This window comes from Gambusia affinis, linkage group LG08 (assembly GCF_019740435.1).
Source record: "Gambusia affinis linkage group LG08, SWU_Gaff_1.0, whole genome shotgun sequence".
Lineage (NCBI taxonomy): Eukaryota > Metazoa > Chordata > Actinopteri > Cyprinodontiformes > Poeciliidae > Gambusia > Gambusia affinis.
In genome coordinates, this window is record NC_057875.1 from 12,937,719 (window position 1) to 12,964,543 (window position 26,825).

Consider the following 26,825-nt stretch of genomic DNA (forward strand, 5'->3'; position numbering starts at 1 on the left):
TTTCATCATCGCTGTTTTTAGCAAAGCCAGAGGAGGAATGAGGAGAAAAAAAGGAAGCATGGGTAAAACCTTCATCAACATCAGGCCTGACATGATTCTCTGATAAACCACTCTGCTTTGTATTCAGGCAGAGGCTTCATGTTGGGCATGCAGACACCAACACACACATATTAATACATGCACACAAGTACACACACACACACACACACAGAGAAAAACACAGAGAGAGAGAGGTTGAAATGAAGAAAGCCAGACAGTGAAGAGGGAGTGAGATCCATGCACCTCAACAGCAGCTGGCCCAGATGTTGATAAAAAAAAACCAAAAAAAAAAAACCCGTCTTTCTCCACAGGTATATATCCACTGACAGCCTGTCCTCCCTGGCGTCCTCTAGCTTCACATCCCACCGCCACACATCTTCCTTTACCTTTGGTTAAACCTCCCCGTCTTCCCCGTCTTCCTCTGCTTCCCAACTGCTGCTCCGGCACACAGCAACCGGCTGCAGCCAATTTTAATCCCAGAAGATGACGACCGGGGTGGGAGGTGTGGGGGGGGGATGGTAGATGGAGAGAGACACGGATAGATGGAGAGAGACGACGACCGTCAGGAGGAGGGAAAAAAGAGGAGAAGAAGATGTGCCAGTGGGAAGCCGGGCTCTGAAAAAAAAGAAGGAAAAAAAAACCAGCCAGCCGATTGGCCAGGCCATTTCCACAATCCTGCAGCATCCTCTATCTGCTTCTGGTGTTACTGCACTAGCGTGTGCAAGTGCATGTGTGAGGGTGTGCAAGACAAAGACAGAAAAGCTGTCTGACGGGAGCAGAAAAATGCTCATGCATGCGAAGGCATTCGTAGACGTGGGTTTCCATTTTTGTGCATGTCTGAGTGCGGGCAGATGCCCTCAGAAATTTCTCAAATACTCAGCATCTCACCCGCCACACGCTCGCCCAGTCTGACCTTGTGTTTACGTCACACAGCAGGAAGAAATACAGCAAAACGCAGCAGCAGCAGCAGCAGCAGCATATGTCACTCTGAGGTTACACATAGCTGTACACACATGGAGGGCAGATGAGCTCACAGCTGCAGATGCCAGTGAAGATGCCTTGGGCAGTTTCTTAAGTGAGGTTTGGTCAAGAAAACAGAAATAAACAAACACAGGCACAGAAACACATGCTGATGATATGAGCCGAGTCTGCAGGACGAGTTGATTTGATGGTTGACTGGTTTAACTGTGCAGGAAGAACAATGCCACAGATATCAAAAACGTGTGTATAAGACATTACGGCTTGGCTTTCCTGGTGACTGGTTGCATCAAGAAAGCAAAAGAATAGACAAGACCTGTATAAGATATGCCCAGATCTCAGAGAAAGACAGTGCCATCAATCACAAACCCATCTAGGCAGACAACTTCCACTACAGCTCTTGCTCACAGAGAAGTACAGTAGCTCAGCCAGTCAGCACTGACTCACTGTAAAGTCCGTTTATCCAAAACAAACACGCAAGAAACACGCAAAAAAAAAAAGAGAGAAATGAAAATCTGTGCCACCATACAGTGACTTTCAACAAGGTGGCCTATTTAAAATCAGCTCCAGATTCCTCACTGGAGTCCAGCAGCAGCTGGAGCGCCTGGAGAAAATGGCCTTACCTCCACCATGGATGGGAGGAGAGTCTCTCCAACGTACTGAGTGCTTGATGATTCCTGTGATGGGGTGTTCAAATTTTTTTTATTTTTGACTACACACCATTTTGAATGAAGGCAAAATGTTCAGTTAGCATTTTCTGCTAGTCTTCCTTCACCTTTATTTCTTCCTATTCTTCCATAAAGGCCAGAATTGTTGACTGCATGATAACAGTTGTTCTGATGGCAGCTTCCCCCCACCTGAGCGGTGGATCTCTGCAGTTCCTCCAGAGTTACAAAGGGCCTCTGGTCTTATTGCTGAGCTCGGGTTACACACGTGTATATTTGAAGGTATCAGAGTAACAGATCCACGTCACGCCTTTCTGATTTTTATTGATCGAAATTAATAGCACGTCTCACTTTTCTTCCCCTTCTCAACAATGCACGTCACATAAAATCACCATTATATACACTAAAGTCTGTGGTTTAGAGGATTAAATGTTTGCACTCTTCCATATATTTCAGAAAGCACTGCAGAGTTAATGTGAGGTTCTCATCATAACAACGCCATCACAGTTAAAATTGGAGGTTCTCCAGTCAGTAAATGTCTTCCTGTTGATCTGACTCACTTTTCTCTCACGCCTTTAAAGAACTTGATTCCTTTTTCATCAAAAACATGTACTGTGGTGATCCGGAATGTACAAATGTGTCAATCATCAGAAAAACCTCAAAACTCTCATTTCAGCTACTCCATCTTGTAGTGCTTGTATGCTGGGGTAAATGAGACAATCACAAACTTTAACATAAAAGCATGTCAACATGACGATACAAACTACGCAGGAACAGATGCACAGATGGAACAACAGTGCTTGGGTTTAATGGCTGGAATCAATCAGAAGCAACAATAACGATGGTAAAACTCAGTACATATAAAACCCGATTACTGAGGAGAGTCGCTCACTGAGCTCACGGGGCAAATTTCACTCATTAAAAAGCGGAGTTTAAGTGAACATCGCTCAGAAATGACTCGACGTCTGTGCATTTGATGGGAAGGGACGCTGATGTGCCAACCTGTCAATTTAAAAGCTCTTCTTCAGCATATCTCAGTTTGACAGGACATGGACTAACAAGCACACACAGTGGCACAAATAAGAGAGAAACGCCGTTAGAAAGAACCACTTTGATGCAATTTTAATGGTTATATTTTAGACTTCATATTTCATTTTCTTATAATTTGCTTGTCTTGTTTTAAATTAATTGTTGGAGAAAATAAGTGTCTGTAATCTTCCCATCTGCCTGCATAGAAGACAGTTTGTATATTATTACATTTTTAACACAACCAAGCTGGTAATAATGCACTTTTTTGTCAAGGTTGCGCTGAAGTGGGTTGTACATCTTGACCTCTGTGCCCTCAGTAGCGAGGAACACATAATTTATTTTGATAAGTTGAAACAGCGTCCAGGCTGACCTGTCAAGTTAAGCAGCTTCAAAAGCATATGATCAGAGAAGAAAACAGAAAATAGACTCCATATTTGCTTTCATCATCATACCAGCTGCTTTTATTCAGACAAAACACACAGAGAAACATTGTTCTCCTGCTTCATAATCTTTGGCTTTGCTATGAACATAATACATTTTGTTCATTTTGCTCTGAACAACTCAATACTTATTGTTTCAGCTGTGCTCTCCTGGACAGTTTGGGACGTCTGAGTAAACCATGCAGAGCAGATCAGGTGACGCAGAGAGACTAGCAGCCGCAGCGTCTCTCTGTTACTGTAAATGTCACTGGAAGTGTGAACTGATTTGGACGAGCCTTTCAGATTTGCAAGCTGTGCATCAAAAACATGCTATGGTTTTTCAAAATTGGCTAAAAACACAATCATAAGGTTTGGCTATGGAGGCTAAAAACAAGAATTTATTTAATCAGAGTTAAATAAATTGTCACAATATTTTTTTTCACGGTGCAATAAGTGACATTATTACATGCATCTTAACAAAACAAACACGTTTGACTTGGAAACTCGAATAAAAAGAACAAAACAAAACTGTTAATTACAATACATCCTATTAAATTATTTATCCCTTACATATCTTTAATGAATCTTGGGAAATGTGTTTCCTCAAGCAACACAAATCAGTTTAGACCAAATAATCTTCACCTAACAGTCAAGAGGTGTCCACATATTAAGAGCTTTAGGATTTCTTGTAATTTGCAAACACCAAGTTCTTCCAGCAGACAGGCGTGTGTGTGTGCATAATAAAGTTCAGTTTGCATGGAGAATGTAGATGCAAGAGCTAACAGGAGCCATTTTGTTTGATTTGGGTAGACATAATTAGTTCTGACATATCCACTCCACCATCAGGCCACGACAGGAGAGCAGCGCTGTCTCTGCACACTGATTCACCGAGTTTGTCTGAGAACAAAATTTCACCACTAAAGTCTTAAATGCAAACAATCCTGCAGTAATGCTTCAGGAATTCACCGTCGTCAGCTCTGACTCTGATTGTAAATCCACTTATTTAAATCCAGACTCACCACCGGCCTGCTCGGATCTCCCCTGAGACACGAACACGGGCGAGCGCCACAGTGGATAAAGTGAGGGCGAGTTAAAGGTTGGGATGTGAGCTGACAGTTGAGGGCGTGCAGGCAGAGGAGACGCGAAAAAGATGCTGTTTTTCCAGAGTGGTTGTCATGGAGAATAAAATCCCGACAGGCTTTGTAATCAATAACTTTCACCTATTTCTACATTAGGTTGCTCAGATTACAAAGAAGCAGAGAGGGGCGTAAATATTTGCATTTCTTAAACAAAAAAGCATAAACATTTAAGTACAAATATAAAAATGAGGCAGTAAATAATTTAAAAAAGTTACTTTACTGACAAAATTAGGTTACGGCTATATTTCATAAAGTTTCATCTGGTTTTTTCATTCATATGCAACAAACAGCAATCCATTGCGTATTTTGAAGTCTTTCTAATGGAGCCAGTATTAACTTCTTCAGCAGCTTCAGCTACATTAACTCATCTGTGGGATCAGACCACACGGTCCAGCCTTGGCTTCCCACAAGCATCACTGACCCTCAGTTACACACTTTGATACATACACATTACAGCAAACCCGGAGCAGAAGATGAAGAAATTATCAGGGTTTTCTTTCACGTCACATGTCAATGCTTTTAGTGTTTTTGCCTGATTAGTGTAGGTTTGCATCTGCAAATCCGTGCATTTTGAAATCCCAAACTTTAGGAACATCGTTATGCTGGTTCATCACCGAGTTTAGAAGAAACGGAAACTGTTAAAGCAACGGCTCCTAAAACACAAAATTGAAATCCAATTTATTGATAAATTACATTTAAAGATAAGCAAGTTTCCCCAGAAACTGTACAAGAATAAAATAAAACCAAGAGATGAAACATATGCAACACTCATAAAATAGAACAGGCGTGTGAATTCGCACTGGGCTTAACGCTGATGAGAAAAAATGTGTTTTTGAAAGAGACTTGAAAAAGGAAGTGAAGATGCCTGTCTAATATTTAAAGACAAGAAACAAATGAAGGCTTTTTTGTTGACGTTTCTGTCTGTTTTGTGAACAGTGCTCCAGCTGATAAGATTTATGTTTGCATGTTATGAAAAAAGTAAAGCATTCTTCGCTACTGCCCATAAAGAGTTTCTGCACCCAAAATCAGAAGCAGCTGGTGCCCTGGGCGGATCACCTCTTCAAGATGCCCATGGTGCCCTTATCAGAAGCTGCCACTGCCCCCAATCTCTATAATCGGTTCCTCTATACAGTAACAACAACATCTTATTAGTTACAACCACCCAAACAAATCTTCCATATTGGCCTGATATTGTTGAAACACTTTTAACGTCGTAACTAGAGGAATATCAATAAAGGAATATAAAAACTTGTGTTTAATTCTGCTTTTGGTTGTCCTGTTGAAGTCGTCCAGCTGTGGATGAAGTATCTGTTTCAGAGCTCCTGTGACAGCAGGAGGGAAGGCCTATTTCTAACAGTAAATGACAGAGTCTTTCTCCTGAAGGTCTTAATATTGATCCTCAAACCGGTCTTAATGATGATGTCCCTCCATGTCTTTCCCTACAGTGCCATAATAAAGATCAGACACACATCGACAACCTCGGAGCCACATTAACGGAAAACACGGCTGCACTACAAATGAGACTGCAGGATTAAAGATGAAAGGTTGTGAGAACGATCCCTCCTCCCTCAGCAGGTAAATGAATTCCTCGTTTCACTTTCAATCACACAACCACAGTGATGAGATAAATACTGATGGACTCAGGGGTGTGCGCGCGTCGGGTGTGTTGGTGTTTGCGGCGGCCGTGCGGTGGTGTTTGTCATTCCTGATTGTGCTCTTCAACTCGAGCAGGGCTCTTCAACCTCCATCAGAAACAACATGCAGGATGCATCTCAATGAAAACAACAGAACTGGCACAAGAGGGAAGGAGGGCGGAGAAAGTGCAACAGTACAACCGGGGTCGTTTATCGTTTTGCAGGAGCAGGAAATAATAATAATAATAATAATAAAGAAACAACACAACAGGAGAGCGTAAAATATGAAGGACTCTTAAGGGCAACATTGAGCTGTAAAATACTCATCATTCTGGTGGAGCAGCAGTCGATAATCTGGGGGCTTTAAATTCAGAACCGGCGAGTCTCTAGTCAATACAAAAATAACAATGATTGAAACAAAAGCTGAGGAAAGGCAACCTGATGATTATAACCCAGCAGACAGTCTAATAAAGCTTGTCTGTACTGATAAATTGTCCTTCAAGTTACTTCTAAAAACAAAGTAATCACAAATGTAACAACCTGATTGAGTTTTTCTGCTTTATGAAAACACTCTCAGGGTTTCCCCCAGTGTATTATAAGCCTGGCGGGCTACATGGCTTAAGATGTGGTCCCACCAGGCTTAGCATTGCTTATCTATTCAAGTTTTTTATATTTGCATTTTTTTAAGACTTTATACTTTGTGTTCAGATATTAATGTTCAGATCTTCCAATAATAATTAGTTATCAAGGGATATTTTCAAATTTCCTGTCAAGTTTAAACATTTTTAGCTCAAAAACATTGCAGGCTGCTGGATGAATGACTCCCGGGCGCCTCAACCTGCAGGGTTAGCGAGTTTTCTGGAGGAAACCTTGACTCTGTTAGATGTGTAAATAAAGTCTGTGGAAATTATATCTGAGTACGACAGATGGGTAATAATAAAGACATTCACACTGCAGTCATGCTGCTCAACATGTGCGACAAAACATGGTTAACAGCTAAACTGTGGGGAGGCAGAAATACCACAAAACGCAAAGATGAATCATGTACATGCCTATACAGTATGTTAGCAGAAAAGTAACAACGTTTTAGCTGCTTTCATGTGGAAAAATTAGGAGACCTCATTAAATTTCCATTTGTCCTCCATCCAATATCTATAACTGCTTATCCTTATAGGGTCACAACCTGCTGTCAGGTGAAGGTGGAGATTTATTTTTTTTTTCAAGGGTCCAGTTTGACTTGTATAGCTTGTATTTCGTATTTACTCAGGTTATTTTCCTCAAATATTGCGCTTGATTATCTGAAACATTTAAGTTTCACAATAAATACAAAAACACAAGAAATCAGTTATAGGGGACAAGTGCTGTATGATAATAGTACACCAAACACAAAATACTAGCTTAACACAGCAGCAAACTGTGTTTCTGCAGGGAATAGAAAGCTGAGTCACAAAATCTTTTTGATTCATGCACTCCTGTCCAAAATTGTCCCTAAAAAAGAAACTCTTGGACAAACTGTCACCCCTCTCATGGAAAAGTTAAATGTGACAATTAAATGTGACCTGTTATTGATAAGCATCTTGCTCATAGTGGATCATATTGGATGGTTACAACCAGCAGATATATTTTGTAAATTCCCAGGTGAGGTGATGTTACTCAGTGTAATGACCACCGGATCCTGCATAAGCCATCTATAAAGTGATGAACGTATACGAAGCTCCATTAAACATTTTTGCTCATTTAGAAACTTGCAGCAACAACAAGGAGTTCTGTTAATTGCAAATAGAGGGGAAAACAACAAACATGCAGCACATTATCTAGAAAAACTCTTGTTTATTTTCTTTTCCTTTAAAAGAAACTAAATAATAGAGGATTTGATGAAAATACAAAGTAAAAACTGTTTTTATGTGTTTTTCTACACGCTGAAGGCTGTAATTCCAGTTATCACAGATGCCATTACTGGGAAACCTGAGGATACTGACAGCTTGGTCATTACAGCCATGAATCTATTGCTCCATTTCGTGCAGCACAGTTGCATCAGTTGAGCCACTACAGCAGGTAACGTCGTTCCAGACAGGCTGAACTCAAACCAGACAGCCCGGTGATAATTACAGACGCATTCAGGCTGAGGCAAGATCAGCAGTTGTCATAGTTACTCATAACTTTTATGTGAAACGAGCACTGAAGATTAAAATGCTAGACAGCATAATTATTAACTTTCCCTCGGAAGTGAAATAAAGAACCACAGATCGACAGCCAGAGTGTCAGGGCGGATAAATAACTGCTTCTGCTGCGGCACTAATGTCTCAGAGAGCTCCAGCGCCCTCTGCTGGAAGAAGGCAAAAACTGCATGAGTAGAGAAATTCTGAATGCAGATGAAGCGCTTTTAACACATTAGCTGAGATTTCTTTTAGGAAGGCAGAAAGCTTCCTGCTGGAGTTTAAATTACAGCCTTACACATAATGATTCGTTACAATAATAATAAAAAAATGTTGGCGTAGATGCAAACTGCATATATGCACAAAACTAATTCAAATCAGTATTCATGCATTTACTGTATACAATAATACGGTTCATTTAGTCAGCTTAAGGAATAAAACTCAGGTTCATTCCACGCTTAGAGGGATTTTTTTTAAAGCTTTGTTTCTAATAGTTTTGATGATTACGGATAAACACTCTAGAAAACTTGTTGCTTTTCAAAAAAATCTGAATGCTAAGAACAAAATCTATATCTCTAATATAAAAATAGTCTAGAGAATAATGGGAAAGACTACTGACTTCATAGTTGTGAGACAGAAAGATGTTAAATAAGAATGAAATGCATATGCCATATAATACAGAGAATAGGATGAAAAAAGTAATCAATAGAATACTAGTTCTTTCATACAGGAGCACCTGCATGCAGGAACTATTTATGTTTATCCCAGGGAAAACAACAAGCTTCCATAGAAATAAAAATAAATCCTGGAGGATTGTTGGTAGCCCCCCGACATGTTTCAGCTCTGTATCTCATCTTTCATAATCCGTCTAATTCAAATCATAAACTGACAGAGAAGGCTAATCTGGCTAATCTACCCTATGAACGCAAACCATCAGCTGGAGCCCTGCCTGTCTAAGTAAGATATGATTTATGCTAAGTGGGAGGGATGATCATCAAACTAAACAAAGAAAAATCCTCAAAAGGGATTTTATGCAGCAGTTCTGTCTCACAGTGAATATAAAAGGTAAGCATTGAATTGTTGTAATTAAATAACTACAGGTACAATACAGCATAAGCGAAGAGTGAGACGTCTCTGTTTACAGCTGCATCCGTAAATCTTCTGCATATTTTTCTAAAGCTCTGGGGACGAAAACAGGGTGAGAGGCTCGGCGCATAAGGAGCAAAGTGATTATTTGTAAGCAGGGAAACTTAAAAGAATTGCTTGAGAGCTTCCATTTCTACCCACTATAGACTCCTCAGTAACTGTGCTCTTGTCGTCTCACCAAGTTCATTTAGGGGCTTCTTTTACTTGAACTGAGATTTTACATGCTGATAATACTCTGGGCTCAGAAGAGCTGATAAAACACAAAGCAGAGCATCTTCACCACAGCCAGCCAAGACACTGCACATACTCTGATTTACAGCATGCAGGCTGTAATGTAAAGTAAGCAAGCAGACAGACTGAAGTATTTAAAAATTTAAATACTCCCAGCTGCTCTTGGCTCTGCTGGTAAACACTTTGCAGCAGAAAACATAAACATAAAAACCACTTCATTGAAAGTTTTAGTCCTGTTCTGTGAAATGACCAACTAGATGGTGAAAAGGTCCAATATTCGAACTGTTTTGCTGTAAAACTAAAGACTTTATACTTTGTGTTCAGATATTAATGTTCAGATCTTCCAATGATACATAATTATTAAGGGATATTTTCAAATTTCCTGTCAAGCTTAAACATTTTTAGCTCAAAAACATTGCAGGCTGCTGGATGAATGACTCCCGGGCGCCTCAACCTGCAGGGTTAGCGAGTTTTCTGGAGGAAACCTTGACTCTGTTGGATGTGTAAATAAAGTCTGTGGAAATTATATCTGAGTACGACAGATGGGTAATAATAAAGACATTCACACTGCAGACATGCTGCTCAACATGTGCGACAAAACATGGTTAACAGCTAAACTGTGGGGTGGCAGAAATCATATACATGATTCACAAAGATGAATCATGTATATGCCTATACAGTATGTTAGCAGCAGTGTAACAATGTTTTAGCTGCTTTCACGTGGAAAAATTAGGAGACCTCATTAAATTTCCATTTGTCCTCCATCCAATATCTATAACTGCTTATCCTTATAGGGTCACAACCTGCTGTTAGGTGAAGATCATTTTTTGCAAGGGTCCAGTTTGACTTGTATAGCTTGTATTTTATATTTACTCAGGTTATTTTTCTCAAATATTGTGCTTGATTATCTGAAACAGGTATGAGAATATAGTTGATTTCTGACAGTTTCAGGTCTGTTACAGCGTCATTAAGTGGCTCAATGATTACATCTTCCACCAATTTGTCTTTTTAAACATTTTGCTCTGTGATTTTGGGTTTTTCGGTGATTTTCTGATCTCAGGTTGATTTGGCACTGAGCTGGCCAAAATCCTGAAACTGCCCTGAGCAAAACAAGAAAATATATGTTAGTAATTTGAACAATAAGATGTTGCAAAGCATTCTGGGAGTTTTTCATGATGGTTGTGGGTGGGGGCATAATTGGTTTTGAAAAATAAACTTTATGAACCCACAACTGGTCACATATATGATTTGAGTTTAGGGCATAAATAGTGTTATAGTTTAACAAACATTACATTCAAGCAGTCCTTAGCAACCACATTAAAACCCAGCCTGAGCCTGCAAAGATAACAGAGCCTTTATATATTGTGCAGCTTCAGTCTATAAATAAAATATATTTTTTCATAATGTTCCTAACTTTTCTAATTCAGGATTGTAAAGGAAGTTCATAAATCTGACAACCTGGAGCTGAAACCAAAGAGAGCTGGTTTGTTTTGCACTTTAAGGCTCGGACATATTTTTAGTCCATGTTGTTCCAGATGATTCAGCGCTGAAATGTTGCACATTAAGACGCTTTCCTATTGTTCCTATTATATGGATGTGCATGCATCACCTTTACACACATTTTTTTTCCCTTTTTCAGCAGGAGCCACACAAAGGCGCTCTCATTCAGCACTCAGACACATCATGAATAATTATCAAAATATGATGTTTATCGCAGTAAGACCCAAGATGAATCCTCGTTTTCAGAATCTGGCCCAATAAGCTGCATCTTCTGCTCACAGCGGTGGTGATCCAGAACTAAAGGGTTTGCACTGTAGTGTCGGAAAAATCCTTGGAAAACGGTCGCTCTAGGGACAAAAGACCTTTTGTTTAAGGTCAAACTTTTCCAGTTGAGTAACTATGATCTAAAGACAGCCAAGTGCCAGTAAAACTCTGATCCTGTTTCAGCTGGAGGAGAGTTACTTTTCAGAAGACGATCTGACATAGAAACGCCAAATCTTTCTGTATTATGCAAACACATGCTGCGGCACAGCCCCAGATTGTGTGGAGAATAGCATTGACCCAATTCACTTTACTGGACTAGTTAGATATTTGGTCATTGGCTGGCTGAGCCCGAGTGTGATCCTCTGAGCCGAGCTCCAGCAGCTTCTAGCCTCAATAAAAATCCTCCTCCGTTTCTGACAGAGCCCATCTCTCGGTGAGTTATTAATACCGACAGAGCAGACAGGATGTTATGCACTGATTCAAGCCTCTCATCAACAAAGCAACAAGAGAGGAGAAGAAGGTCGCCTTCCCTCCCTCCGCTCCGTCTGTCCACTGCTGCCACATGAAGACGATTGGCGGGACTTGGACCGCAGAGTTAAAACTTGACAAATTCAAACATTTCCTCCTGAAGGTCTTGATTTCACAGACACTGTATCTTATCTCTAGTGCAATTTGAAGCTACAACAAGGCAGGGGCTTATTATACATGAGCTAATTTAAGCTGGCAGTAGCTTTAACACATGACCATTCGCTAAACGACGCCTCCAAACATTGATTATCCAGTCTGAGCTCAGCAGCTATAAGTGAGCGAAGAGGCCCTGCCAAGGTTTGGATCACATTTAGCTCTCCAAGAACATTTAGTACGTCACTATCCCAAAGTTTGATGGACTGCAAGTGTTTGTTTTTTTAAAAATCACAAATGCTAAAAAGTAGAGAAAAAGATGAAAATGCAAAAAAACCCAGAACTGATATAAGCAGAAGCTATTTATGGAGCATAAATATAACTTATCAGACTTTAAAATGATTCCTTTTGAAGCTGTGGAGGCTGGAGCGAGCATTAGACTGCTCACATCAGAACCGTTTCTGACTCCGCAGCCCGATTACCTCCAAAGCAGCAATTTGGACAATGTGGGCAACTGCCCAGGGCAGCATTAGTACAGGGCAATGGCTACCTGCTTATTCATCTACATTTTATCCCTTTAAACATTAGCAGCGTGTCCACTCCTCAGAGTTGCTGAATACATTAGTGCCCCACTAACTAAATGATATAAAAAGGTCACTAATTAGTCCTGAAGTTCCAAATGGTGGCCATGTTGTATTTCTAGCTTGGGTTATCAAAACATGTATCAAAAATTCCTACATGATCCATGTAGGAATTTGAACTTCTAGGAATGTTGCAGTGAATTTCTCCAGCCTGAGTCTTGCAGTCCTATCAAGAGGCCGAATCGGCGATTTATTATGCATGGTGACATTCATGCAAAAATTATATAAAATTAACACCACATTGCTGTTTCTGAAATGTATAATAGACACAAAGCACACAAAACGACTGTTCCGCCCAAATTTCAAAATATTTTCATCACTTCCACACAAAAGGTTGTTTCAAACACAAGATGTGGGATTTTTAATCATGCTATGAAGTGGCAACAAGTGCTTTTTTATAAAGGAGTCTATAATTTGTCAAAAGACAATAAGACCTAACAATAAGTGTTTCTCTCTATAACTCCTCATAAAGCCCTTTGTATCAGACAAACACTTTATTTTATTAAACGGAACCAAAACATCATAGTTTGATGAATTAATTCCTCCAGATTGTTTAACTGGTGAAGAGCAAGCTGCCCAGTCTGCTCTCCAACGCTGTGGGCGATCAGCGTGACGAAGGATGACTCCGCTCCGCTTAAAACGGTAAAGGGCAAGTTAACATTTTAAATTCATGTTGTTCAGCCAGAGAAAACATTTCATGTTGTTCTCATTAACCCGGGTGGATAAAACGTCCTGCGTCTCCCGCCTCTCCATCCTTTCTCTTGGCGAGGAAAACCTCAGTCCAGGCAAGCATAAGGAACACGCTTCTGGATTTTCATCAGACGGAAATTATGTTACTCGGTTTGCTGCAGCACAGCAAACCGTTGTGCCTGGAACGGAGGCTCTGATGTAGCTGAAAGTGAAAATAGATCTCTCTGTTAACAACACTGCACTTGAAAACACAATTTAAATGCAGCCAACAAGAGACGTGATATGTTAGAGGTGCACCAGTCGACAAGAGATCAGAATCGGTCAATTATCACTTGATCGGATCTGATCCGTTACCTTCAAATCAAATGCTCAAAAATCTTTCTTTTTTTCTATTCGTAGAATAAAAACTATGAACTCCAACCTTTTTTGCTTGGATATTAAACACAGCATGTATTTGAGACAGTTCTGGAGTTTAATGAGAATCAGATAAAAGATTGGAGACGTTATTAGGCCTGTCACATTAATCAATAAATCAATTAATCACATGATAAATTAAAACAAACTCAGTAATTATTATTATCTCTTTTTCTCTCTCTTTCTACCAAAACCTGGATGATAAAAGTCTTCAGTTTGACACTTTGGTCTCAACAACCTCTTCCAAATTAATGTTCTTTGTCGTTTTGCTTATTTATTTTGGATATTTAAAATATTTTCCAGTTCCAGTTTTAAATATTCATTAGAATTTAAAGTTTATTGATCTTATATAATGTGTTCTTGCATTATTATTTTGCCATTATCGTTATCCATCCATCCATCCATTTTCTGAACACCCTTCTTCGCTAAATGGGGTCGGGAGGGTTGCTGGTGCCGATCTCCAGCTGCGTCCCGGGCGAGAGGCGGGGTTCACCCTGGACAGGTCGCCAGTCTGTCGCAGCCATTATCGTTATATCACTTATAAATGGTCTCAAAACAACAATATGATCCTTCATTGCTATAACTTCTAGAACAATTTATCGTCCAGCAAAATTTGTTATCGTGACAAATTATGCCTTGGTCCCTAAATGGAGCTAATGTATTTTTCTTTTTTCTCCTCTCGATATAAATCTAGGTTTTCCCTTCCAAAAAATCTGTAATTATACTGGGTGAATCAGTGAGAGTGGACTGACCCGTGCACCTTCAATTTTTGTTTGTCTCAGGTAAAATACCACATATTGAGAATGTATTGTCCTATAATGAGCTAAGATCACTTCCCTTTATTTGCTTAGAAAGGAAATTATAATAAACATCAAACTTTGATCATTTATCATTTTACAATTTTCTAAATAAACTTTTTGTGAATCTCTTAATTAAGACTTCAAGGTAAAACAATTCACCGTAAATTATCAGACAAAGACAAACAAGCTGGAATTTATCCAAGTGTATCTTAATTCTCCCTCCACCTCTCCTTCTCACTTTGTAGCTCACTCTCACACACACACACACACACACACACACACACACACACACACATTGTTCACACTTCTCTGCGCTCCGTGCTGTTCTTACACCTCGCCACAGTTAAGATCTTTATGGCACTTCAAGAAATCTGCTTCGGTGAACCGAGCAGCCGTTTGCACTGCGCACATGCCTGCTGCTCACGAAGAGACAAACACCACCGACGGATCTGCTGTCTAACAAATAATCAAACAGAAATGGGGTTTGACTCATTATCAAAACTCATGTAATTTTCTTGTTTTATGTCTTGTAAGAACAAAAATATCTCGGATATATTTTTTAAGCCTTTGTGAAGACATTGAAAGCCTGCACGTCTCTCACTTCATGAAATCAAATGTGGCATTTTGAGGCATTCTCAGTTAAAATGTCTCTGTCTTATGTAAAGGTCTTGAGCGCTAAACTTAAGAGTTTTGTTTTGATTGTCTGGTGACGTTGCTGCTTTTTTGATCTATTTGAAGTCTAAGAGAGAAACCAGAAACCTTTGAGGCAACAGAAATGCACACAAACACACACAGCAGGGGGAGAGATAACAGCTCTCCTAAGATGCTCACTTCAAGTCTTTTTCCTGCAATCTTTGCTGCTAAATATTCCAAGGAAATACAGAACAGTATAAAAGGAAGAAGGACTGATTTTATATGGGCTTTATAGCTGCCTTAATGTCTCCTCACAACTGACACCTGCACGCTGTGACGGAGAAAACTCGTCAGCTTGTGAAAACAATACCGTCTGTGTTCGTGGCTCAGGCCAGAAGATGCAGCAGCAACACAGAAAAACAGATCTGAGTGTCCAGGTGCCTCAGACCGCTCATGAACCTTCCTGCATGTTACAAATACAAATCTTACTGTATTTTAGTTAGATTTCATGTGATGCACCTACACAAAGTGGCGCATAACTGTAAAAGTGGAAGGAAAATTATAAATGTTTACGGTTATGGCAAACCTACTAAAACACGGCAGTCGTCCTAAACTGCCAAATTCACCAAGTTAAGAAAACTTGGTGAATTTGTTACAGCTCCTCCGTAACTCCGGAGGAGCTGCGGAGATCCACAGCTCAGGTCCTAGACAAGACAACCACTGGTCATGATCTCTGCAAATCTGTTCTGTAATGTAAGAGCAGCAAGAAGAAAAAGCCTTTATTAAATGAAAGTCACCTGAAGTCCCAGTTTGTTTGACACAACAAACATGTGGTAGAAGTGGAAAAATTGCCCTGAAAACGCCCTCCTGTGAGACTTTGAAACAAGTTTCACAGCATCATTCTGTTTAGATTATTTTTTCACCATAGATCAATTTAAAGCTCCAATATGGTATGAAAAATATGCTTTTTACATATTTAGTAAAACTGTCACTATGTGGTAACAATGTGATATTAGACAGAGAATCTGTGAGAAAAATAAATCAAACTCCTCTGCCTTCTCCCAGTGCTCCCAGTACTTACTGCAGAAATACACAGCTCGCTCAGAAACAACCAACCAGAGCCAGGAGAAGGGTCTTAGCACTGTCTATAACGCTTGTGTACGCGCTGCTCACACTCTCTCCTTGCTCTCTACACTCAGCAGAGCCGATTGTGAATGATCAGGCTACTTATCATGGCCCCTGATGATGGTGGATGAACGGATTTCTGGTTAAAGTAAATTGATGGTAAGTTTGGGGATTCGTTTCCAATAAAGAGGATGGCTCTCAACACACAGCCAGTGCTGCAATGGAAGGCTTTAAGGTGTTAGAATATCCTATTCAAAACCCAGCTAATGAGATCTGTGGCACAAATTGATATCAATCAATCAAATTTTATTTGTACAGCACATTTCAGCAACAAGGCATTTCAAAGTGCTGCAACATAGAATCAACAGCTGCAACATTACGTTTAGTCAAATGCCATCGTTAAATTCTTATTCAATTATGCTTCAAAGGCAACTCCTAACAGGTTTAGTCTAGATTTAAAGGCACTAACTGTTTCAGCAGCTTTGTAGTTTTCTTGAAGTTTGTTCCAGATTTGTGGTGCACAGAAGCTGAATGCTGCTTCTCCTAGTTTGGTTCTGGGGATGCAGAGCAGATCAGAACCTGAAGACCTGGGAGGCCTGGAGGGCTGATGCAATATTTCCAAACTTTCTCCATCTAATCTTACTGAGCGTGAGTTTGTTTCTAAGAAGAATGAGAAGGAAAAAAAATGCCCGTCTATTAAGGTAAAAATATAAATCTCAAAGGATTTGCAGCTGTAATTGCAGCAAAAGTTGAATCTACAAAGTATTGGCCTTACAATGTATCTTGGCCTGTCATATAATTACCAAAATAAAATGCAATATGTGGTTGTGAAAGGACAAAAAAGTGAAATAGTTCACATTTTTGCAAAATAACTAATAGAAACAAAAGGACTATTATGGAGTACTTTTGCAAAAATAATCTATTATGACAAGTGTACAAACGATCAATGAAGAGGTGATTATGTAATCTCAATCTTAGATGAGTGTGTTCGAGATGAGGTTTCAGCTGTATGCTTCTCATTGAAGTCTACCTCAGTAAACCTCAATATGTGTTCATTTTCATGGTAAGTTATGATTATATGCTAAGATTCAGGACATTCATCTTATTGTAATTTAGTTGTTTTTGCAGGGAGGGAGACTTGCCTCTTACTTGTACCTTTTTAGAGCATTCTAGATGATTTCCTCAGCAGTTTGTCAGCAGCTAACATCCAAAAATACACTCTCTGCTCTCCTCTGGATGAAAGTCAGATAGTAATATTACAGCAAAAAAGAGAGAGGGAGAAAGAGAAAGGAAAAACACATGAAGGGGGCAGCAAGCTGTGCTCAAACAGCAGAGTATACACGGACGTTGAGGGAAGAGATGTGGGTGTTTGGAAACTCAGATAGACTCATGTTTAAATGGATAAGAGAGGAGGATGGAGCAGCAGAATAGACCTGTCCGTCTAACTCGCTGCACATCACAAGACCTTACCATGTCAGCAGCTCCGGCGCAGTGATCAATCACATTGATACTCATGGAAACAGATCGAGAGCCAGCAGTCAGGAGAGGATGCCTGAGCAAATGTTGCAGCGGCCAAAAAAAAAACAAAAAAAAACAAAAAACAGTTTGATCTCCTGCTTTTGCTTCTGTCCCAGAAACAAGCCTCCGTATGTCAGAATGCAGCTCCTCTTCCTCGCCATCACTTATTTGGAGTTTTAACTGAGCCTCAGATGGTGCGATGAATGATAAATATCTTATCCACTCGTGCTTTTATCTTCTAGTTACGTGTTAGTTTTTACGCTGCCTGACAGAAGCAGGTCAATCACACAGATTAGCTGCCATAAACCCCGGCGCTATGCCTCAGAAACATTAGAGCACGCGACTGAACTCAGGACAAGGTGGCCCCGGAGATGATCAATATGGAAGTATTTAAGTAGGTCGTACATGAGGCTTCTTGCTTTGAGTAAAAAAAAATGTCCCAATAAGAAAAGAGCAACTGAGAATATGATGAAAGGAACGCTAAGATTTAAAGGAAAAATACTTAAAATGTCATTATTTCTCTTTCAATTGGAATGAAATCAATGACCATGCTTGGTCTTTATCAGAGTCAACTGCTGAGGGAGCAAACAAACCTCCACTAAATTATAAACACTGTAAAATACAGCTAAACAAACAACTACAAAAGGCAACCAACAAAATTACAATTAGAAATAGTTTCTATGTAATAAAAGAGAAAAATTACCAAAAAAAAAAACCCCATCAAAACGATAAGAGAAATCTAAGTGGTAAAATTCATCCATCCATCCAATCAGCCAAAGTAATAAAATATCAAACTACAGTCTGATTTTTATTGTTAATGTGTTTCTTCCTATAAAAGGTTTACATGTCTTTTGCTGTAAGTATTTACTTACTGGAGGGTTTCATGTTCGTGCTGCAGAGCTATAGCTAACAGCTAACAGCTAGCTGCTCACTTCAGCGGCTCTGACCAGCCTGTGCTGTTGCTCCTACTTCAAGTTGGACTGAACTTTTGTTCTAACAACCTAAAAATTTCTTTTGCCTTTTCATATTGATATTATTTAAATGCAAACGTTTCTTCAATGATTTGCTTGTGGGCGGGAGGGGCAATTCTAGACTTTTGCAAGATTGAGGGGGTCCGGACCTCCCCAACGCCCCGGGATTTACGCCTATGATTGAAAGGAGCCTTCAGCTCGTTGCGTTTCCAGGACGTTCGTCAACAGAGGGAAGCATAAGGTGCTCTAATATTTTTCTAGTAGATCATTACTTCGACTTTGTATTTCATAAAACATGGAGGATCTCCAATAGCAGATGACATGAGTCTCCAAATCCTCAACAAATGTGGAACCTTCACTCTGAATCTCAAGCACCTTGAACTCTGAACTCTGGAATCTTGATTTCCAAATGAAGATCAAAATTTACAGTCATTTGAAAGGAACATGTTGAACATTTGAGCAAAAGTCCAGTCGTTTTTCTGCTCAGCTGAGGTAAAGAGCTTCTGATGTCTCTGGTTAAGGAGGCGTGTAGGGGAAATGACAGCTACCTCGTGTCCTGGATCCAGAATTATTATTTATTTATTTTTTGTCTTATTATTTTATCAAACAAAATTTTTTAAAATCATTTATGTATCTGTAATGTTGTAAATAAACTTTGACTTGACTTGGCCTCTGTGTGCAGTGCCTCTTAAATCTCAGACTCCACACCTTGTGAATCTCCCCCCAGCTTTTTAAGGGGCTTCTATTCACAATTCTCTCAAAACTGTGGGTTTAGGGTACATAGGGCACCTTTTTTCAGCCACACTTTTTCCCTCCATTAAACTTCCTGCCGATATCCTTGTTTATCTCACTCTGTGATCATCCCGCTTCTTATGCAAAATTATAAACCATCCTAAATGTTCTTGGTGTCAATTATGACAGTTTCCCTCCCCACCCCAGCATAACATTCCTGTAATAGAAATCCTTTTTAAATTGGTCTTATGTAATATTCTAATAAGGAACCAGCAGCGCTTCTAAATTCCCAGTCTCCATAAAAATGTTTGACGTGATGCATGCAAGAGAATCAACATCTGATCCACAGCAAAGGCCTGTTTGGTGAGAAAAGCCCGGTCCAAGGAGAAAACATCGCGTCTATGCAGACACACCCCCTCCGGGCTGTGGCATCGAACCAGAGACTCTGTGGTAAACAAATCACTATAGCTGCTGATTCTGCTGGACTGGACTGGACCCGTCGTTGCACAAACAGGCCCGAAATGTCCGTGTTTGTCCACGTTTCTCCGCTCAGCTCAGCGCTCATATTCGCCTACATCTTAATCAAAGCAGAGCATGAAAAATAACGCAGCACACTCACTCACTCACTCACTCACCAACACTCTCAAGCCTCCCCCCTGTGAAATGTGCGCCGCGCTGCACTCTTGGCCCCTCGCTCCCAAACATCTCACCTTGCTTGACACATTTGAAGCGGACCGGGTCCTTGCAGTGCTTGATGACGGCCAGCACGTCCCGGGTGGTGAGCCCAGCCACTGGCATGTCGTTGACCTCCAGCAGCAGCTCATCCTGGGCCAGTTTTCCGCTCTGGATCAGTCCCTTCCCCTGCTTCACCTCACCGAAGTAGGGGAACTGGCCGTTTTCCGCGCCCCCCTTCAGCTCGAAGCCCAGCTCTCCGTCCTTCCCACGCGTGATCACCGCTTCGTGGACTTTGTTGGTCCAGTGGTTTTTCTTTTTGAGGCTCTTCGACATGGTTCGGGCGAGTTAATCACCGCGAGCTAGCCCATACACGAAGCCTCTCCTCACCGTCTCATCCCCCGGCTTTGTGTGCGTGCGACCCGGCTGCGGCTTCACGGCGCTCGGGGCTCCATCGTCGCCGGTGCACGCTAAGCGCAGTGTCCGCTCGGCGAGCCGCGCAGTCGGGAGGAGAGCTGCAGTACAGCGCGGCGGCGGACGGAACAATTCTTACTCTCAGTCAGCCACAGACGCAGGAGACAGATCCTGGCGGATGACCCGGATGTGAAGCCTGAAGGAGGGGAGAGTTGAATGGTTCTGGTTCGGCGTGAAGCGATGGAGAGAGGAGGCGCTTCTCGTTTACTACACTGCCAGGGGCGCTTCCTCCGGCTGTCTGGTCACACGCTGGAGATGACATGCAGGAGGAGCAACAGTTTACCCCGCAGGACAGACAACCTCTGGTTTTAAATATTTACATTATTAACACATATAAGTCCCGAAAGTTTCCGTTAATAACTTAACAGAAACGATTAATCCTTAATATTGTTTTCCATTAGAAGTATGTTTCATGTATCACCAGTGTGAGGGCATGAGGGCCCGATAACTACATTAAATGACTGATTGTTTTGTCTCCTTAAATCTTCTTCATTATATCTATTTTTTGTTTGTTTGTTTATTTATTTTTGTTTAATTCAGATATTGGATTTTTACAGAGCCGACCCGAGCCTTTATGAGGTCCAAAGCAGAATTTAATTTGGGGGCCAGTCACCAAATGTGTAAACTTGGGTTACATCTCTTGCACTCTAGTCACAAATGTATTGATTTTACTCTTGGCTTGATAGAATCACAAAAGCCTTGGAGCTTGTCCCAAACTTTATCACTAATGACTTGATATTTGGACTTGAGCCTTTTGAGTCGAAAACGTCTTATTCCAGACTAAAAAACAAGACACCCTGTCAACTTGGCAAATTTAAACATAGATTGTGTCAAACCAAGTGTAGATGTGCCTCCGCTGCACCACACCTGAATAGAATAATTAGGTCATTAGCAAGGCTTTGGAGAACTGATCTACACAAGGAGGAGGTAATTAAGCCATTTCATTCCGGTGTTTTGTACCTGTGGCACATCTAAAAACTGCAGGACAGCAGCCCTTGAGGACTGGAGCTTGACACCCCTGATATAGATATTTAATAAGAAGTTTTAACAATACCCAAATAATTCAAATAACATAAATAAATTAAAAGAAAAAATACTTTTAAAATTTCATGCTGATATAATAATGCAACCTCTGTTAAGAATTAAATTAGATCACCACCACATTTTTTCCTACTTAAAATAGCTGAAATCAAACACAGATGCATCACATTGAGTCTACATGACATCATCTCTTTGTATTTTTAAAGGAGGTATGCCCTGTTCAAACCTCAGACATTTAGCTTTTTGGTGTTCTCCTAACGTTTGCAGTCAGAGCATGAACACCAAGGAGAGGTCCAAAGAGCCGAGGCCTCCAGAAACAAGACTGTGGCAGCTAGTGAGTCTGGTAAGGGACAAAAAGAAATCTCAAATGATTCTGAAATCAACCATTCTCACTACAATCCAGGACAATAAATTACTAACAATGTAGACATGCGATCAATATCAATAGAAAATACGCCCAATAGAATGTTCAATAATTTATCTGAACCAGAACCGCACAGCATTCTGGGAGATGTAGGCAGAGAAAATACATTAGCTGCTCAACATCTCAAGTCCACCAAAATTGGTACCATCAACTTTACTTACTCACTCTTTGGTTACCTAGCAACAACTAACTCACACGTTCTTTGGTTACCTAGCAACAACCTGTGGAGTAACGTGCGAAGCAGCAGTTTTTTGTTTTTGGTCATCTTGTCTCAGAACTGCGGATAAAACAGGAAAGGCCACACCATCTGATTGGCAATATTTAAACAAAAAAACAAATCAATAATTATCGCATGAAACACTTAAATCGTGATACGTTTTTCAGTCATGTTGTCCAGATTCAACATCTCCCTATATGGTTTTGCACTACAAGAAACTTTACCCTGAAAGCAGACCGCAACAAGCTAAAAGATCCAAAAAGGTGACAGGTTGGCCTTTTTATTCAGATATCAGTGCAGCATTGAAAGGATAATGTCACATTCCTGTTAATTCCCTACATGAAGTCAAACTTTCAGTAAAAACAAGAAAGATTTGATCTAATTCTCACCATAAATCTCAATGCAGCATTTTGGAAAAGCTGCTTTTCTTAATAATGCTTTTCTTTCCATAATCTTTCTTGTTAATCAGTCAGCTGCTTTGGCTCATTAAACTCCATAAAGACCCTTTTGTAACTGTAGACCCATTGGCAGAAATAGACTTGTACATGTATTTGTTAAATTAGACGTCCAAATTACAGTATAATTCCAAATTTGGTTCTTGATTTTAATCTAAAAATTTCATAAAATTGTATTCTGACAAGTTTGTGAGAAGTGATTTTATCCTTTTGCTTAAGGTTGTACTAAATCAAAAAAAGTCACATTTCCTCAACTCATTAGTGAAAAGTTGTTTATGTGACTCTACTTTCATAGGCATATTTTTTTTTTTTGTTCCATTGTAGCGTATCACAGATTTCCCATAACCAATCAAAACCATCATCTTTGGCTGTTCAGAGTCTTCCTCATTCAATCAGTCAGTTACATAACAGTTGGCATGCATGATGGCGTTCGTTCCAGTCCAACTGAAAACGACAAATCTTTTTGTCACCATTACTTTTTCATGTCCATGTGGCTTTCTGAAGTGTCTCAAGTCACATTTCATTCATTAATAATTTGTCCCCATCCAGAGCGGGCCCCTCTATCGCTGCAGAGGATGAAGGTTTTTCTTGCCTCTGGCCTGTTTTGTGGGGATTCTTTAGCAACATGGGTCTGTTTTCGTACCGCTGAACAGTACACAGTCCCCTGGGTGTGTGAATAATCCATGAAGAGCAGAGGATCCACTTGGACTGTGACTTTCCTTACTTAAAGTCTGTCGGCATGTAGGTCACTGTGTTTTGGGCCAACAGCGAATCATGCTTTTGACACTAATTCTAAGCAGATGACCATGTGGAGCAGATTCATCTTCAACAGGAACTGCTGGTGTGGAAAAAGAGAACTGCATAATCTAGAAAAGTTGTTGGATTAGTAGATTACACACCCAGAGGGGAAATGATTCCCAGCTTTATTTACCACTCTGTTGGTGGATGCCAGAGCAGCAGCGTTACAAGGCGTCGCAGTGTGTGGATTTGCAGGTTTCCCCCTCAAAACCAGAACATCTGAAGTTACTGTTTCACAAAACTAATCCACAGTCATTGCTTTTTATCGCATTATCTGTGTTTTTTTATTTCCAGTGAGCTATTGACTTAATTACATTTTTTCCTCTGTAGTATCAGCCAGATTAACACAGACTCACTCAGTGTTTTAATTACTATTTTGTACAATGTTTATGATGGAACGAAGAAAACCTGAACACAGTGCACAGGTTTGACTTTATTGTGGGTTTTCTCTAATCCGAACAGCAGCAAAGAGCTTCATATCCTACATGCAACCCACGCAACGTCAAATATGGAGCAATTTCCCTTAGGACGTTGAAGAGGAAACACTCTTAATTCTGTTTATCAACACGCTTGTGTTATGATCATTGTGGAACAGGTTAGAAAGCACAGGCAATACATTTTCAACAGAGAAAATGTACAGATAAATCCATAATCTTAATTTTAGTCTGTTTTATTATTTGAGAAGCAGTTTGGATGTCTGTTTGGGATAATTGTTCTGTTGGAAAATCAAACTGCGTCCCAGTTTTAACCACCCAGCTGTTGACCTTTAGTAAAGTAGAAGAATTAGAAGCTGGTCCTCTTCCTTCATTATTCCACCCACTTTGTGCAACAAGCCACTGACAGCCAAACAGCCCCTTCATAATATTGTACTACCACCAGACTCCAGTCTCGTGTTTTCAGGTTTGAAAGCCTCATCTTGTTGCTGTCCTGAACAGAAAACGCCTCTAGAAGGTATTTGGTTTGTCCACATGGGTAAACTGCATGTTTCATTCAAGTTTTCAGGTTTTGTGGGTAACATGGAGCTTCCTTCCTGAGCACAAGTGATCCTGCATCATCCCAGGTTTTGAGACTTAATGGTTCCCATGTTGTTCCTCAAATCATGACTGGTTTTCTTTCAGGTCTGAAACTTAGACACAGCTGGTTCTTCCAACAGGAAAATGATCCCAAACTCACATTGAAATCTTTTGGGAGGGAGATTACAGTCCGAGCCTGAGGAAAATCTTTGGCCACGGTCCCACTGAAAATTCACAAACTGTGGGTAACCCAATTATGCAAACCAATTCAATTAACTTCACCCCTTTCTGATAAAAACAGAGATAAGACTGGGGTTTCTCTGCAACTAGGTCAGGAACATTTATCCAATAATTAGAGGAAAATCTAGAATAAATTCAAACTTATTTCCATTTAACTTGTTTGTTGCATCATCAATCCCTCGTGGGAAAAGAATGGTTGAAATGCATAAATCAAAAGCCCCAAATTAATGACGTTAATTTTGGAAAGTGCACGTAAACTTCTGTCTGAAACTGTATCTATATCTGGATCACAGCATTCCACTATTTTGGACCGTCAGAAGTGTGACAGAGGAACAAAGACAGAACTTATGAGCTGAAATATCTATATTTAGAGCCACTTTAAGATTTTCTCTTGACAGCGTGCAGAAGAGGCACAGCTGTGTCACAGTTTCAGTGTGATTGCAGGAGAAACCAACAACAGTGGTACGATGACTGAGGGCTAGAGAGCCAGTTTTCCACTCAAGCAGATCTCTGAAGCAACGTAAGATATCACATTTTCCTATATCTGCCAAAAAGCTAATGACCAAGAATAGATTTTGCAGGAACAAAAACAATCTGGGCTTCCTCAGAATATTTGTTGATGCATTTGTGGCTTCGTTTGTTTGTGCACACCGGCTGGGCCAGGAAGAGGAAAGATGAGGAGATTACTTCATGTCATTATTATCGGTGGAAAGTAATGAACATCCTAAAGCATGCTTCCAAACAACAGAAGGGAGAAAAATACAATAACATGAGTCAGCCTGTGCTCTCCGAGGAGGAATTTCAATAGAGCTTATATGGATTTACGCCACAGCTTCCCTCATTGACTCCCTGCTTTGTAGCGTTTGCTTTTAGGAAAGAAATGCATACTGAGTTGTTTTTATTTCCCAACAAAGAGAGTGGGATAACAGGGAGTCACCTTCACTGACTCTTCCAATCTCTGGAAGAGTTTAAACCTCAAAATTAAAAAGAAAACGAACGACATCTGCGAGGAGCCGCAGGAAAGAGGCAGCAGTTAAAAATCAGCTCCACTCACACAGAGAATAAGTTAATTAGACTCAAACGCTTCAGGGAATTTGGCGTGTATATCATGATGGGTTCCCCCCCCTCAAAGCTCACAATGAGATTTAATTATAAAAATGGAGCTGGTGATGGCTGCATACCTGTACAGAATCCAGCCTGACTGGAGACCAGACAGCCTCCCTCGCTGGAGGAGGCTGCTGAAACCAAACACGGATCATCTGATTTTAGCCTTCACAGATCTGCACCGGTATCAGTGTCAGCTGCTGTGAAATAATTCATCACAGTGCATCGCGGCTCCAGAAGGAAATATCAATTTGAAGCTGCACCAAACTATTGCTTTCACACCAATAAGCCTACAGTTCTGCCTAGAAGTTTCCTTCATTAATGTCATGCTTAGCTTTAATGATCTATTTGAACCATTTTTTTTTTTACCTTTGAAATGATCTTGCATCAACATCTTCAAAGCACTGGAAGCTAAAGTTTGACTTTTTTTTTTTTTAACACAGGCACAGAATGAATTTTTTTTTGTTTTTTAAATTATAGAAATACAAATTGTGCAGGGAGTTTGGAGAACCAGTAGTTATGGATGTGCATCAGAAGAATTAAGAAATATTTTTGGAATGTTGAGTAAAGCAGGAAAATTAATCAGATTTGCTATATTACAGCCTCTCCATGACCCTCAGTTTTCCTGGAAACAATCTTTTATTGGTAGTTAGACTGAAACCTAAAACATGTCTGCTTTTAACCAGCTCTCAGCTGCAAACAGACTTTCTGAAGACAGAAAGACTGAGACTGAAGAGTTTAGACATTTTTAAAAGGAATCTAGAAAGATCCATGCAGCTCTGGAAAAAAATAAAGAGCCCACTGCACTGGAACCCCATCGAGACCTGGTGGTTCTTCCACCAGATATTGATTTCAGAAATCTTCCCGAGTGAAAGAATTAGTGTTGTTGTTTCTAAATTAATATGAACTTCTTTTCCCTGCATTATTTGAGGTCTGAAAGCACTGCATCTTTTTCGTTCTTTTGGCCATTTCTCATTTTCTGCAGATAAATACAAAATTTTTGCTGGGCTTTTCGGAGACATGTCAGTAGTTCAATGGCATA

General features: G+C 40.2%; 1 protein-coding gene across 9 annotated transcripts in view; it reads right to left on the reverse strand.

Annotated features, from left to right (window-relative positions):
- LOC122835990 (membrane-associated guanylate kinase, WW and PDZ domain-containing protein 2-like) overlaps positions 1-26,825 on the reverse strand; it is a 120,027-nt gene that overhangs the window by 90,091 nt on the left and 3,111 nt on the right. For 4 of the 9 annotated variants that reach the window (XM_044125558.1, XM_044125554.1, XM_044125557.1 and 1 more), the window contains exon 1: positions 20,056-20,853. In XM_044125558.1, the coding sequence (XP_043981493.1) occupies positions 20,056-20,353 (298 nt within the window). In that variant the 5' untranslated portion in view covers positions 20,354-20,853. Of the gene's footprint in view, positions 1-282; positions 298-20,055; positions 20,858-26,825 lie in introns of those variants that run through there. The other 5 variants (XM_044125560.1, XM_044125555.1, XM_044125561.1 and 2 more) reach the window with 5 other exon arrangements.